The 17,408-nt window shown below is 34.9% G+C and overlaps 1 protein-coding gene across 2 annotated transcripts in view; it reads left to right on the top strand.

Moving 5' to 3' along the window:
* Positions 1–15,719, top strand: part of CACNB1 (Voltage-dependent L-type calcium channel subunit beta-1) — a 37,341-nt gene extending 21,622 nt beyond the window's left edge. For both annotated transcript variants that reach the window (XM_051209956.1, XM_051209957.1), the window contains 7 exons: positions 1,382–1,509; positions 2,976–3,115; positions 5,517–5,635; positions 8,954–9,201; positions 12,779–13,009; positions 14,169–14,847; positions 14,998–15,719. In XM_051209956.1, coding sequence (XP_051075441.1) covers positions 3,012–3,115; positions 5,517–5,635; positions 8,954–9,201; positions 12,779–13,009; positions 14,169–14,847; positions 14,998–15,278 — 1,662 coding nt within the window. In that variant the 5' untranslated portion in view covers positions 1,382–1,509; positions 2,976–3,011 and the 3' untranslated portion in view covers positions 15,279–15,719. The remainder of the gene's footprint in view (positions 1–1,381; positions 1,510–2,975; positions 3,116–5,516; positions 5,636–8,953; positions 9,202–12,778; positions 13,010–14,168; positions 14,848–14,997) is intronic.
* Positions 15,720–17,408: the final 1,689 nt, after the last annotated feature.

The following is a 17,408-nucleotide window of genomic DNA, read 5'->3' on the forward strand; positions in this document are numbered from 1 at the left end:
CTCATGAAAGATAACCCGAAAATAAAGAGGGAAGAAACCAATAATGGTTTGGATAAACAGTATATTTGAATGTGAAGTGAATCAGAGGAATATGAGTCCTACAGTCTGGTCATTTATAGGAGACGGAGAATTTCATATCTGATATACCTGGGTATGACCACGGTGGTTGACTGAGCATCTTCAGCTAGCAGTGTTCGTTATGTCTAACAATGTCAGTAACAATGTTACGTGTTTATAAAATCATTTGTTTTAGACAGTTATTCATCACAACGGATGTTGGAAGATCGAGTTGACGATCACCTGACTGCATTATAATTTTACGGACAAAATATTTGCTACTAGCAATTATAATTAGTAATATATAATGATAAAAGACGATAACAAGCCAACTAACATATGCTTCCAACTATCTAGTCTAAAAATACAAAAAATAGAATTGTTTCAAATAAGTTCTGACATCTGACAGCAGGTGTCATATTGCTTCAGTGTTAATTTTTAGATTTTGCATCCGATACATGTATACAGTAGTGTCAGCAGAAATCATGATGAGTTTGAAATACTGTAATATATGTAAGCACTAATATATCCAACGTTAGAAACTCAAGTATCCAAAGGTTCGTTTGTGATATAGTTGAATGGGAACGAAAATCTATATACTGAATATGAATTTCAAGATGGAGATACTTGGTTTGTAACTTTTTCTTATGTATTACAGTCAGTTACTCCAAGGCCAAAAGATAAGTGAGAGATGCCAAAGAGCGGATGTTGTTGGTCAAGATTTGGCCTAACAATTCAAGGGATACAGATATTCTCTAATGATTGAAAATCTGCCTTAATTTTTTAAGGGCATATATCTTTATCAAGAAACGGAATTGTGTACATACTTCGATTCTAGTTAGCTAACAAAAACTTCCATATCACTCATGGTTTTCTCACTCAAGAAGGTGGTTAGGCTAGATTATGTATCAGTATAATGCTTCTTCTTGTATACATACTAAAATAAAAGGGAGTCACTTACTTTGTAGAAAGATGGTCAATTTTAGTCGATATTATTAATATCCTATTAATCCAGTGTTATTTAAGATGTGTCGGTAGAATCTTCATTGTTTTGATGATTGTACATATTTGATACATATAATAGTTCCCATAACTGAGAAAATTCATCATCTGTGATAAGAAGGCGATAAGTGAAGAAAAATCTTAGTTTGCGAAATCCTGTTATGTTTATGGCTTTAAAATTGAATTATTCAGACCATAGATTGTAGTAAAGCTAACCATTGATTTTGCTGTTTATTAAAACTACATTCACTACTTATACTTAATATTAGTAGTATATGTTACGTAAAATTTATTTTGCATTTTACTGAAAACTGTTATTTAGATGCTGATGCATATGATGAAGATGATTTACGTGATACAACACAAACTGTAGAGGTACCAGGACAACCAACTGCCAAGAAACCCCAACCTGTTGGGCCTGGAGTTAAGAAGAGACCATTCTCTAAAAAGGTAACATTATTCTAGCTAGGTGTTATGGTTTTAATTATAATTTCTGTATCAAACACTTGTTTCCCATCAGTGACTTTTCCTTTCATGAAGATTGAATCGAGATTTAAAATTTTGTTATTAGTTTTGTTATTTTTGTTATTAGTTTATGGAGTTATTCAGGCACAGTGGAACCCGGAGCGTATGTAAGTTGTTTCAAGTTGTCACACCATATCAGGACAGTGACGTGAATTATCAAGTGAAACCCCGGAGCAGTAAAAGTGGTAACGGTGTCAGTGGTAGTAAAAAAATGCTAGGCATAAACAATATGATCAGAGAAAGAAGAATAGACCACCGTAGTAGGAATGTAAAATGATTTTGAAACTCAATATTTAAGAGAAAACAAATGGTGATTGCTTTTGTCTGAATTCCACGATTCAGAGTCGTGTCACCTTACGTCTCAAACCTCTGATCACAGTTATACTGTGGACCTGAACCAGATATTGTGCAACAGACAGGTGGTCACTGAATGCATGGGATGGTGCTTTGTTTTAATTTAGTTGTTTCCGGCTTTCTCCTAATTTACTCATACACAAGCTAATATCATTCATCAAGGTATACATAAAATATGTCCCAAACAACTTAGTCGATGAAGATTCACTGCGTCATGAAGTGATATGTTATCTTTACGTAATACATTCAGTCTTCTTTCAATGTTGCCAACTTGATGATTCTGGTGTATACGAGAGACACTACGAATGTGTTTGTGAATTAAATGTGAACACCCAAAACTTTTTCAGATGTCATAACATTTGTTATCTTCAAAGGACAAGCTATTCTAAAGATCGATTTGGTTACAAGCTAGGATCGATATGACAAACCGCTAATACCCAAAAAGAGTTTTTCGATATGTTTCTTACTGATAAAGAATGTCATAACCAGTTAACATTAAAACCTAAGGTTCGTCATCCGAAAAGCCACTCTTTAGTTGTTAATTACCAATTTAACCTGAGTTAGCTAACCGCAAAACATGGATATTATCTCGTAGATTCCGTATTATGTTTCAGAAGAAAACAAGAGAGCTATTTAATGGTACCAAGTTTTCAACTAAAATGCTTTCACAATGAAATCTGTTTTCTTTTAGTGGAATAATCCTTTAAAAGAGCTAGAATTTCACTGTTGAAGTTTTCAGATCATCATATCATGAAACCTTTCATTTGAATTATATATCTCCGTCATTCATCAATGCCTAAGAGATTTATCATTCATTTAGAAGCCTTTCGATCTACGTAAATGAGTGCCAAACATTAATATGGTAATTTGCATTCACAAAAAGCTGATTTAAGTATACACTTCTATTAATAAACAACTGTTTTGTATAATTTCCGGTGTGTAGTATGGTTCTGCTTTGGTATCCCAGAACTTTTTATGTTTACAATGGTTTGGTTATATTGGTCATTATTTATATATATATATATATATATTTACAGAATGAATTTGTGCCTCCATATGAAATTGTACCATGTATGCGCCCTGTTGTATTTGTTGGTCCAGCTTTGAAAGGTTATGAAGTAACAGATATGATGCAGAAAGCAATATTTGATGCAATGAAAAAGCATTTTGATGGAAGGTTTGTATATTATTAAAATGTCTATAATTAATACGAATAGATATTCCACTGAGTAGTATGTTTTTACCACAAAAAAATTAATGAATATATCATTATCATTTCTTATACCTAAATGTAACAAAGCAATGTGTGTCTGCAGCAATTTGGAAGACTATTCCGGTTTCCCACATTGTACGAGTATTCCACGTACCTAAATAAATAGTTACTCTGGTTGTCAGAATGGGCATCAGCCTCGTGACTTCCGAAAAAACTGGACTTTCACAATGAGGTATCATAACTCTTCTAAATGAAGGTCTTCTAACTTCCAGGGCAGAGTTTCAATGGTTTGGATTATTTTTTCTGGTTAGCGTTTTTTTAGCGAGTTAGTTTTCTACGGGATGGATTCGCTAACTTCATGCCCAACCCTCCTTATTTATCCGAGTTTGTGACCGACAGTAGCCCCAGAGGGGTTCCAGGCGGAGCAATATGTGTACTGGCATCTAAAAGCTATTCGTTTAATTTTTAATATGAAATTAGTACTAATCATAAACTGTTATCGGTTGATGAACCACTAAAAATCAGGAGGTATTTGACTCTTAATTCATCCTATATTGAAACTCCTCAGTAGTAAACATGTAATATTGTAGATGTAATCAGATTTTGTGGTGATTATGATATTTCTACACTACTGAGTTGGAATCCAGATGTCAATATTCTCAACTTTAGTCAAATCGTGGGAATGCACAATTATTATCCAATATCATCAATGAAGTTCAACTGATTATCGGCAAAGTTATTATTTATGATTCATAGCTTTTCAGAAGAACTTCGTGAATACATAATGCAGCTAGTCATAATTACATACGCAACTATAATTAACAAGGAGCTTTATAAATGTTGTTTCTTTTGTAATATTAAACCCAACTGAAACATATTCTTATTTACTCATTTGATTGTTTAAATAATTCTTAACAATTTATTTTGGAAGATTGTATTTCTAAGATTACATACTAGTCTTAAAGAATTTTGTTAACAGTCAGTTAACTGGAGCATATATAAATGTATTTCTGAATATAATATTCCATAAAGAAGGAATAGTTTACAATTTATGGAATCAAACTACTCTTTAATGTACATGTTGCCTTGAGAAATCATTCATTTGGAGACTTTCTGTGATGACGTATAGTTTTTTTTTTCAACTTTTTGTTAGTACTATGAATGTACTGAAACGATGGCAAAGATTTGTGGCTCAAGTGGAGTTTCATTCATTAAACTATGGGGTTTAACCATAAAACTTTGAATGTGAATCTGAACAACATTATCGGTACAAATTTTAGATGCATGGGGACTAACAGTTTATCCTGTTGATAGAAGGATAATCAAAGGTTCATGAATAAACCGCCCTGATCAGAGACCAAATTTCCATCTAAAACTATGAATAAATAGTTAATATATGTATAATAGTTTCTCAAATTTTTCATTGTAATGTGAAAATCTACCTATAATGGAGAGAAATAACAGGTAGAACGTTGAGGGATATTGACTGAAGCTTTATTTCAACAAATCAATAGTGATTATGTTTACAAAATATAATGAGTTTATTGTACTTTGCTGGTTTACTTCACTTACGTATGAGATAACAGGCTTAGTTAGTTTGAAGTATTTCTATATTTGTAAAATAAGTTACAAACTGTTATTTAGAGCATAATAAATTGTTGAGTAGATTATTTTTATGTAACTGGAATGAATGAAGATGATTGTGAGTACTGATATAACAGATGATAGTTGTCACATCTTCTAAAGGGACCTGAAAAAGAAAATGGGTTAATGGTGATGTGTTGACCTAGGAGTGTGGAAATAGAACCGGATGAACAACTGCTTGAAGACGGTCAAACATGGTCTTCTTGCGAAGAGTTCTTGGTGTATTGGTTCTCTACTTTTCATACATCAGAGCTAGCGGAGGAAATCCATGAATCAAGTTGAGGTGTTGTATTTTTAGGCCCTATATATTTTGAACTTGTTCTTTTGTTTCAGGAAGGAGGCATCTTTGAAGATTCTGATTATCTGTAAAAAATTTTGTATTGCTGCCACATTCATGTTCATGTGGTATTAAAAATTCTCTATTAAATCTTACGTTTTTTTGCGTTTAGTCTTACCATTTTTCAACCAACCTGTCTGGAATAATAAAGCGCAAAAGTACAAGCTTTCCAACCAATATACCTCGTTAAGATAATCGTGATCCAATTACCACATCCATGTAGCAGCTGCGTTCGGAAATCAGAATGCTACTTCTAGTGCTTTGAAAATAACTAACTAATGTTCATTATGCATTGAAGTATTTATCTCTTAACAAAATTGTAAATTATTTGATGAAATATTAAATTATATAAATTCTTCCAATTAACTATTTCATTTATTATAGAATTATTGTTAGTCGTGTCAGTACAAATATATCATTGGCTAAACGTGTTGGAGAATTATTGCATTTGGATAAAAAGAATATTATGGAAAAAGGACGTAGTCGACAGCTTGTCTCTCTAAGTAATTCTTTTTTGGAAAATTTATTTAATGTATAATGAATATTGAAAAATTATACTTCACTGTTGATCTTTAGCGTTTCTAGCGTGGACAGGACAACACTATGGAAGCTTCTACGACACTACGACGTGTCTCAGAAGATAGTTAATGTCATACAGAATTCCTATGATGCATTAAACTGCAAAATTGTGCATGGAGGACAGTTGGCAAACTCGTTCGAAGTAGAAACCGATGTCAGGAAAGGTTGCTTACTCTCACCCTTTCTCTTTCTCCTGGTGATCGACGGCATCATGAAGACGTCAACATCTGGAGGGAAGAAAGGGATACAGTGGGCAGCTAGAATGCAGCTGGACGATTTCGACTTGGCAGATGATCTGACTCTTCTATCGCACACGCAACAACAAATACAGGAGAAAAGGACATCTGGAACTCAAAACAATTGTCTATCAACCTACACTAAGGTCAGGATTTTCAGTATAAATATCAAGACAGTCCTACTGTATGGAGCAGAAACCTGGACAACTACGAAAGCCATCATCCAGAAGACACAGGTGTTTATTAACAGTTGTCTACACAAAATACTTCAGATCCGTTGGCCAGACACTATCAGCAATAACGTACTGTGGGAGAGAACAAACCAGATCCCAGTGGAGGAAGAAATCAGGAAGAAGTGCTGGAAGTGGATAGGACACAGATTTAGGAAAGCACCCGACTGCGTCACAAGACAAGCCCTCACATGGAATCCTCAAGGCAAAGGTGGAGGAGGAGAGGATGACCAAAGAACACATTACGCCGGGAAATGGAAATAGACATGAGAAGAATGAACAAGAATTGGATAGAAGTAGAAAGGAAGGCCGAGGACATTGTGGGATGGAGAATGCTGGTCGGCGGCCTATGCTCCATCGGGAGTAACAGGCGTATGTAAGTTAGTTGATCTCTAGAAATTTGATTGAACCTACAGATTGTGTAAATTAAGGTTCTATTGCCTAATATGGATGGATGGAAATCATGATTTTACTTATCTAATGAACTCTTAAATGTTCAAGATCGCTATTTTTGGATTTTAAAATACTCTACATTCAAAATTAAATCCGTTTATATTGATGATACCTTCTAAAGTTAAAACCAGTCTGATACATTTATTTTGGTATAGAGTTGTGGAGATTATTAAGTTATTGACTGAGATCATAAACCGATTGATGTTAGAGCACCATTAAAAACCTGAGAGCACTGGACGGCCGTTTCGTCCTATTGTTTGGTCGCGCAATTTTGTGGATTGGTTGGGGTTAGACATTAACACCGCTGAACTCCGGCTCACTGGTCTAGTAGTTTGAGCGTTATCGCGCGAGACTCAAGGCTCTGCGTTCGAATCTCGCAGGCAGGTTCTTGGATGCTCACTGCCGAGCAGTCTCACAATAGGACGAAACGGCCGTCCAGTGCTCCCAGATTTTTAATGGTGGTCCAGCATCATTCAGTTCATGATCTTAATCAATAACTTATATTTTGATAATCTTTTCAAAATGTTTATGCTAACTTACCGAAATATCGATGAAGCGCCATTTCAAAATAACAAATAGGGAAATTTTTGTATTAAGCATTTGTACCACACAGAAATCTCTGTTATTTAATGTATTAGTAATGTAGAGTTTACTTTGGTTAAAAAATGAACTTATTATTATTGATTACTTTTCAAACTCAAAGAATATTCAAGAGAATAAAAAGTTTATGTGATTTTACCATCACATTTGGTCATTTCCCACTTGACGACACTGCAATAAGTTTATTGTAAGCAATTTATTCATGTATTTCTTACTGGCTATTTCATAAATTGAATGTCATTCATCATTACATTTTGAATTTCTCTCAAAAAACTTAAAACGTCACTCTTTCGATTCGAAATCTATCAGAAGTATAGCATCGTTTCAATAAAACATCTAGTCAAAAGAAAGACTGATTCATAAATGAAAATCACAAGTTACTTAGCTTCCGAAAGAATTCTACAAACTATTCTATTTGATGCTTTTAAGTTTAGGTCATGATGTTTATCCAATCACTTAGGCTTATTTAGCACTTCAGTTCAAATAGATTCTTTTTTTATTTGAACACAAATATCAAACTAAAACGAAGCCCTTGACTTAATTCAGAAGTAGATCTAACGGCTTTCATTTTATTGCCCTGGGACATTACTGTATCAGTCATAAAACCTAATCGGAAGTTTCCCTTAAATAATTTTGCTTGATATAATGCATGTTAGAAGTTTACAACCAGGTAGACTATACTTTACATTAATTATCCACTTAGGGTTTATTCTCATAATTCGAATAAGAGTTCATTCGCGTAATGAAAAGCTGGGGTTCATTCAAAAACGCTACATATTTATGCAGCGCAAATATCGAACAATCTAATCATGCGCTTACTTTTCAACGGATTTCAAACAATAATTGAGAAAGATCACATCTCGATATAGTACATGCGATGTTGAGTCACTTAGACAAGTAGCCACATTGTGACAGGACTTGATCAGCACTAAAGAAACAGAAAAACAATAGATTAATTACTAGCTCAGTATTAGCGTCCCGAACTGTGAAGCTGAGTGGCTCTGGTTTGAATTCTAAAGAGAACATCAATCCCATAAAGACACGTCTTGTGATGAGTGCTAACTAGTGTGAAACTTGAGTTCAGTTAATCCCTCTGACTAGTTTCAACCATGTAACATAAAAAAAATGATATACGAGATTTCAAGTCATTTAGGTTAATGGCAACATTGCAACTTAGTCTTTTCTGATATTATTCCACTTTGGAAATGATTTTTATCAAGGAATAGATCGAAATTACAAACATAAACCACTGATTCTCTACTCAATATCCTCTTAAGATAACGTGACCTACGCTCAGTTGTAACTTTTTGCTACAAACAAAACAGTTCTTTAGCATCTCATAACTTCCAATGGTTTTAAAATCCGTACTAGTCCATGGCAAGAGTTATTTCTTAAGTATTTTAATTTTATAATAGATGGATTATTACTAAAAGTGAAATAAAGTACAACAGCTAATCATCCTATTCAAGACTCATCAGTTGGACGTAATTACACTCAAATATCGTTGGTCACGTTCAGACTCAAACACAGTGTCATTCTTTCCGTAGGTCAACACATTCTCTGCTAAGCTAATAAGTCTCAAAAGCCACTAACATGTTCAACAGAACAATTTAAACCCTTACTAATAATAATGATACTTTCAGTTTAATGTTATCCGATAATTTGATCATTTAATCTGCATGTATATGTATCTATGGTTTATTCTTTTCATTCCTTTACCAAGTTGAAGTTCAACAAGATTTAGAAAGAATATTTCATTTGGGTAGTAAAATGCAATTACTTTTACTAGATTGTGATACAATTAATCACCCAAATCAAATTACTAAAACATGTTTAGCACCTATTGTAATTTATATAAAAATTGCCAGTATACGTGTATTGAATCGTTTAATTAAAAATCGTGGCAAATTACAAAAAAAGAATGCTGGTGTACAAACAGCCGCCGCTGAAAAACTATTACAATGTTCACCAGTAAGTTACATATTTGATACTGATAAGTTGTTTCATCGAATTTAAACAGTATTTTTAGGTTGTATTTGTCATAGATTGATTTCAGTTCGATAGGGGACATTTGAAAATCAGAGAGCATTAAATAGTGCTTTCTTCTCAGTATGGGATCCATCACTAGTGAGCACTGACAACCCCACCAGGTGTAGAATCTAGATCCTCATATTGCGCTACAAACACCTGTCCATTAGACGAATTCAACGCTACGATGAAACACTCGTCTAATGCTGCTTAATTTTTCATGTTACTTCAACTGAGATCAATTTGAAAAGAATGAAACCTACAAATGAGATATATTTCTATATAACACATTCAATTAAGGCACTCATGAAAAAATTAATTTTTTGCATAGAATTCACTTCATTTTAAGGGTTACTTACTTACGCCTGTTACTCCCAATGGAGCATAGGCCGCCGACCAGCATTCTCCATCCCACAATGTCCTCGGCCTTCCTTTCTACTTCTATCCAATTCTTGTTCATTTTTCTCATATCTGTCTCCATTTCTCGATGTAATGTGTTCATTGGTCTTCCTTTCCTCCTTTGGCCTTGAGGATTCCATGTGAGGGCTTGTCTTGTGACGCAGTCGGGTGCTTTCCTAAATCTGTGTCCTATCCACTTCCAGCACTTCTTCCTGATTTCTTCCTCCACTGGGATCTGGTTTGTTCTCTCCCACAGTACGTTATTGCTGATAGTGTCTGGCCAACGGATCTGAAGTATTTTGTGTAGACAACTGTTAATAAACACCTGTGTCTTCTGGATGATGGCTTTCGTAGTTGTCCAGGTTTCTGCTCCATACAGTAGGACTGTCTTGATATTTATACTGAAAATCCTGACCTTAGTGTAGGTTGATAGACAATTGTTTTGAGTTCCAGATGTTGTTCATTTGTAAATATGCTACTCTTGTTATACCGATCCACACCTTCACATCTGCATTAGATCCACCGTGTTCATCAATGATGCTGTTCAGATATGTCAACGTTTTCACATCTTCCAAATCTTCTCCATCAAGTGTGATTCGATTGTTGCTCGTTGTGTTGTATCGGAGAATCTTGCTTTTACCTTTGTGTATATTGAGACCTACTGTTGCTGAGGCTGTTGCTACACTGGTCGTTTTCTCCTGTATTTGTTGTTGCGTGTGCGATAGGAGGGCCAGATCATCTACGAAGTCTAGATCGTCCAGCTGCATCCTAGCTGTCCATACTTTAAGGGTTACAATGTATTATTGTTTCTAACATAAATAGTATCTATCTAGTCTAAGTACATAGACCTATACTTGATCATTGACTTATACCCATTCATTCATCTGTTTACGTAAACATCTACAGCCAAAACGTCAGTTATACTTTGGTTTCATTCATTTATAACATATAAGCCACATTACTCGAAAACGAATGTCTATGTTTTTGATTCCGCCAATGTCATCTATGTATGATGAAAATTATCTTCAAATTAAATTGAATTATAAATCACTGATCATGAATGACTGTTTTAATATGAAATGTTCAATGCTTTTTAAATTCGAAATTATACTGTATGAGGTTAGTTAATTCAATAAACATGTGAGATACTGACTGACAGTATTAGTGAATAGTTACATTTGTATTGGAATGCTATATCTGACAGATTAGAGGGTAACGAATTGTCGATCGGACTCAAGACGCGCAAACACGTAAGAACGACCTAGGGTTCTGATTGGTCCCGCTCCCCTGTCTAGCCCAGCCAGTTGAGTCCAGAACGCAAGTCTCAGCCTCGGATATATGAATCGTTATATTTCAAACATACTTTGTTTATATATCAGTCAAGCAGACCACATCGTACCATAAAATAGAAAATAAAATTGTACAGTAGGAAAATGACACGTTAAATGAATATTGACCAATAGGATGATACCATTTCATGTCCAAGGATAGCATTAGGATTAACAGAATAATCTTTGGGATATTTTCCTGAATATTCCAACATGGAATAATACAACAAAGCATCTCCAATCAGTAATTAAATGATAACATTTAAGCTGTCATAAGCAAAGTTCATGAATTTGATCACTCATAATTTAGAGATTAGCAACCGATGGTTAGAGACCTTGAATGACATGGCTCAAAATCGTTTGCAATGGCGCAGATGCATCCACTCTTTGTGTTCTCCCAAATCCTAATCTTCTGAATTCTTCATATCCCCTTCTTTTTTCTCTTTCCAAATTTCTTTCACTGGATTACACTCCTTGAATAACATCTTCAAACCCTAATGTTTCCGATTACTGCTTATACTCTACCACTATAGGATATGAATCGACAATTGCATCTCTGTGTTAATGTGGTATGGCAACTCGAACTGATGTACATACGTACGACGTTCTACGTTGTTACTGACTGACTGACTGACTGAGAGATCACTTTACTAATTGAGATCAATGGATTAAAAAACAAATGTCCAGCTCCCTATGATAAAATAGTATTTCTTCTCAATAATATCAGTCCATGATGAAAAACAATGAAGTCAAGAACGTCTTTCACAGTTCAACATCTTAGAGAAACTCATGAAATATTATGAAATAATGAATACTTGTTAGTTAGAACATGTATTACATGTGGTTAGACTTAATCTACCTCGATATGCAATAATAACTGGTTTATAAATTGGAAAAAGGCTAAAAAAAGCTAAACAAAGTTATGGAATCAGTCTATGAAATCGATAACCACTGTGCTGAACAATTTTAACGAATGCAAACTAAATGGTTTTGTCAACCGTGTAACTGTGACTAGTGGTTAAAGATTTCAGGTGACATGAATAAGAATCATTTATAGTGAACCTGATACATTTACTTTTTACCTTGTTCTAGATCTTGAGCTCCACTATCCCTTCATGTATATCTTTTCATTGTATCGCTTTGAACTGTATTCATGATGTTTATTATTTCACATTATCATTGGCACTACATTATTTAGACTTCTTTCGTATTTGTTTTTTGAATTTCTTCTTATTATGCCAATGTGTGACATAACAACTTTTGCTAAAGGCTCATTTGTACCAGGCTCTGCATTGATTGTGACTAACATATTGTCAACCTTTTCAAAGGTGTCGAATTTACAAGGATAGTTTCTCCTGGGAAACACTTCACAATCAATCCATAAACACTGATCAATACGACTAGGTTGTTGTTAAGTTTCTTTTTTGTATAAATTGAAAAAATTCAGACATAACCAGTTCATACATCATCGCTCTTTAATGAAGGTTTTTCAAGTACACTTTAAATGTCTGTAGTTACAGGTGTAAACAGAATAAGTTATTTAAAGACAAAATGAATTACTACTCACTGTATTGTTATCGACTTTTAACAACTTTCTAAGTGATTCTAACGCAGCAATTGCTGTATGGGAAAGATACTTAATAATTGAAAAAACATTTAAGGGAAACTAACAGGTTTTGATGTCAGTCCTAAACTCTGTTTTGATATCTAATTACTAAGTGAAATTATATATATATCATTACTACTAAACATGTGGTCAGTCAATATATGTGCTTTGTCTTTTGCTTTTTTAGGAATCATTCGATTACGTAATAGATCAAAATACTTTATCCGCTGCAACAGAAGCATTAAGTCATTTCTTAGAAGGTTATTGGGCAGCAACACATCCTCCTTTAATAGTTAGTAAAGCTGAACGTCTTCTTGGCTCATTTTCTGCTCCAGTACCTGAAACGAAAGAAGTTGACTCAGATCGCCCACTTGTGCCTATGACACCTGGTCATCCAGGGCTGAGTGTAGTTACCAAAGTAAGAAATAGGGATTTAATTTTGAAGAAACCATATTTTTTTACTAATAAGAATACTTCAAATTACTGAACTTTTACATTTGTAAGTTTTACATTCTTAGTGTTAAAACTTAGGTTTCCTAGGCAATTTCAGTTGAAGTTAAACTTGTACACCATTGGATGCAAGCCCAGTGGTCTAGAGGTTAAGCATTTGAGACCGGAAATCCTGGGTTCAATTCCTGTATACTAAGAAGTTTCATACAAGGACCAAACGGCCGTTTAATGTCTCCAGATTCCCAAAGGTTATTTAACATAGATTGATTCGTGATTTCAGTGCGATTTCTGTAGATTATATTTATTGATAGCATTTCAAAAATATAGTTTTAAGGATTAATCAGTGGAATATGGTCAAACTCATGTTTGTCTCGTTCTTGGTGCATGATGTTGATCTGTGGTTGATGACATGTTAAGTTAGAAACGGAACATGGAATTTGTTTGTTATAAAATTTTCAACCTAGAAACACTCTACGAAGTATAACCATAAGTTTTTTATATCTCAGTTTGAATAGTTCACTGATAAGATTTCAACATACAGTACGTAACAACTTGGATTCAAATTCCTGAGAGATTATAAGTTTCAGAATAAATTCTATTTTAAAGACTTATGGTCAATAGTTCATTGTTTAATGCAAAATCACAGTGACTCGGTAATATATGGAAATCATACACCAAATACATTATTTACACAGCTTCTTTGTGTTGTCCTTCATAGACTCAACTATTCCTTTGATTCTGTTGTCATTTTAATTTCTCTCCGATTTCCTTCCTGTTCTGTTCATTTCAATCTTCTGCTGTCAAGCACATTCACTTCAGATTGATGCTACTTACTACTCATTACTGTTAGCATAAGTAGCAGATACCGCGATAATACAGTTCACGTCGATATACAATCATTTGATCTAATGTTTATGTTTTATAAAATAATCTAAATTTGTGAATGGAAAGAATCAGCATGAAAGATTAATTGATTGGATTCAATCTACATCAGGAACTGAAAGAAGTTAAACTAATTACTTTAACCTAATGACTAGTTAATGTATTTGGTATACAATGACCTGTAATTATACGTTAACAACGAATTATTCAAAATTAAAATATTTCCCCTATTTTTTTCACTTTAGTCTGCATTAAGTGCAGGATTTACTAGTCAAGAAATTAGTGAATTAACCGGAGCAAGAGCAACTGGTTGGTTAACAGAAAATGGTGGACAAGTAGAAAATGAACTTGGACTTACTGGTGTACATCACGCTGGTAGTGTTGGTAGTGAATTTCATAATACACATTTTGGTGGAAGAAAACTTAAGATTGATCATAATAATAGTCCTGATGGCCTTAACACAGGACATTTTTCAGATGATGAAAATGAAGGTTCACGTTCAAATTATCCTCGTACTGGTCGATTACATGTGGGTGCTGCGAGTGCAGCAGCAATCGCTGCTGTCGCCGCTGGACTTACACCTAAAGTTCACTCGTTACATCCATCATTATTTCAAGGTGAAAATAAACGAAATGGTTCAGTAATTCGTGATATAAATGGCAATACTACACATGAAGCACCTGGTCTAACTATGGGTTTAGGATTGGGCATAGCGAATGGGGTTGCAGCCACTATCAGTGCTGCTCTATTCCCGAGTCATAATAATACTAGTCATCATCAGCATCATTTAGCAGAGACTCATCATCAACCAACATCAAGAATACCACCTCCAACAATTGCTGCCGCAGCTGTAGCTTCTGTAGTTTCGCCACCATTAAAAGACTTAGGTATTCATCAAGTGGAAGGAAGTGATGGAACACAAGGTAAGCAAAATTATTCTTAATTTTTTCTGGGTATTTTCAAATCGATATATTTATCCTTATATATATATATATATATATATATATATATATATATATATATTCGTAGATAGTACTTTCACTCATTTTCATATGTATTTATTGTTTATTCAGTCTATCAAAGTAGATCAGCCCGTCAAGCAAAACAACGTGAAGAACAATTAGCACGAGTAAAACAAGAAGTTGAAGCTAAAGCTTTAGCATTACAAGCTACAGCAGGTGGTCGACGAAAACGTCGAGATAAAGAAAGAAGACAAAGAAATCTTGATGGTTATTGGGATTCACATGATGAACATTATCATACTCATGGAACAAATGATTTATCACAACATTCTCATCAATGGAATGGACCACCCGTCCGATCTATGGCAAGAGCATGTCCACCTGACGATTGATTTATTGATTATTTATATACTTATTTAATAAACTAACAACTTCAATGACTGATTCCTGTCTCTTTCTTTTTTGCTGGTAACTTTTTTATTTTACACATTGCTCATGAATGCTTTCACGTTAATTTTTATTTTCTGTTTGTTTCTCATTTACAAGAAATGTATCCGTATACAATTTAAATCAAAAGACAGTCAGTAACAACGCAGAACTTCGTACGTATGTACATCAATCCGAGTTGCCATACTACATTAGCACAAAGATGCAATTGTCGATTCAAATTCCATAGTGCTAGATGTAGTAAAATTATAAGCTGTAATCAGAAAAATTAGGGTTTGAAGATGTTATTCAAGGAGTGTAATCCAGTGAAAGAAATTTGGAAAGAGAAAAAAGAAGGGGATATGAAGAATTCAGAAGATTAGGATTTGGGAGAACACAAAGAGTGGATGCATCTGCGCCATTGCAAACGATTTTGAGCCATGTCATTCAGGGTCTCTAACCATCGGTTGCTATCATCTCGCGGTCCCCAACCAGGTAGTCTACACCTACCAACATGACTCAGTTCACTTGTCAGTGACTTCATGGATTTGTATCATGTTTTGGTCTGGGCGTCCTTAGCTTTCTTCCAACCTACTCCTATACCATAAAACATTGCACGTCGGGGTAGTCGGTGGTTGGGCATACGTAAAACGTATCCCAGCCATCTCAACTGATGAAGTTTCATCACTTCATCAATCGATTTGCCACCCTTACTTAGTACCCATTTCTTAACAACTGCATTACTTAATCGATGGTCCCAGGATATACGAGCAATGTTTCGAAGACACCTATGATCGAATACTAGTAGCCTATGAATATCCTCTACTCTTACCGGCCATGTTTCACTGCCATAAAGTAGGACGGGACGAACTGCTGCTCACTAAACACGTCCTTTGGTTGATAGACGGATATCTCACCTACGACATAAATGACACAAGTTGCCAAAAGCTAGTCGAGCCTTCTGTATCCATACTGAGATTTCGTCACACACCAGATCACAAGGGCTGATGAGATTTAAATCAAAAGTGACTTAGTGTTTCTGCAACTATATTTAAAATATGAGAAACTTGTTTAAAATATGTATTCACAATAATCATACAAAATAAGTAGATGAATAAGAACAATGATAAATAAAAATTAATGAAAATAAAATTATCAAAAAGAAAAGAAATGACAACTCCGCCTGTAGCCCTTATAGGGTTACTGCCGGTCCCAAGCCCGGGTAAAGGAGGAGGGTTGGGCATGGGGTTAGCGTCCCCATCCCGTAGAAAACTAACTCGCTAAAAAAACGCTTACCAGAAAAAATAATCCAAACCATTTTAACTCTGCCCTGGGAGTTAGAAGGTCTTCATTTAGAAGAATTATGACGCTTCATGGTGAAAGCCAAGTTCCTTCGGAAGCCACGAGGCCGATGCTCCTTCTAACAACCAGAGCAAAAATCTTTATAGGTACATGGAACGTTCGAACAATGTGGGAAACCGGGAAGACCAGTCAAATAGCAATGGAAATGAGGAGATACAACTTAGCAGTACTGGGAATCAGCGAAACCCACTGGACCCAAGCTGGACAGAAAAGGCTAGCTACGGGAGAGATGCTGCTATACTCCGGTCACGAAGAGGAAAATACTCCACACACTCAGGGAGTCGCTCTTATGCTGTCCAAAGTAGCACGAAATGCACTTGTAGGATGGGAATCTCACGGATCCAGAATCATCAAAGCATCATTCAAAACAAAGAAGGAGGGGCTCTTAATGAATATTATCCAATGTTATGCACCCACCAATGATAGCAACGATGACATTAAAGATCAATTCTACGAGCGGCTGCAGTCAATCATTGAGAAATGCCCAAGGAAAGACCTAACTATTCTAATGGGAGATCTAAATGCCAAAGTCGGAATAGACAACACTGGATATGAAGATATTATGGGACGACATGGACTGGGAGAAAGAAACAAAAATGGAGAAAGATTTGCAAATCTATATGCATTCAACGAATTGGTCATAGGAGGCACAATATTTCCACACAAGCGTATACACAAGGCTACATGGATCTCACCGGACCACACCACAGAGAACCAAATAGATCATATTTGCA

This window comes from Schistosoma haematobium, chromosome 1 (genome assembly GCF_000699445.3).
Source record: "Schistosoma haematobium chromosome 1, whole genome shotgun sequence".
Taxonomy (NCBI): domain Eukaryota; kingdom Metazoa; phylum Platyhelminthes; class Trematoda; order Strigeidida; family Schistosomatidae; genus Schistosoma; species Schistosoma haematobium.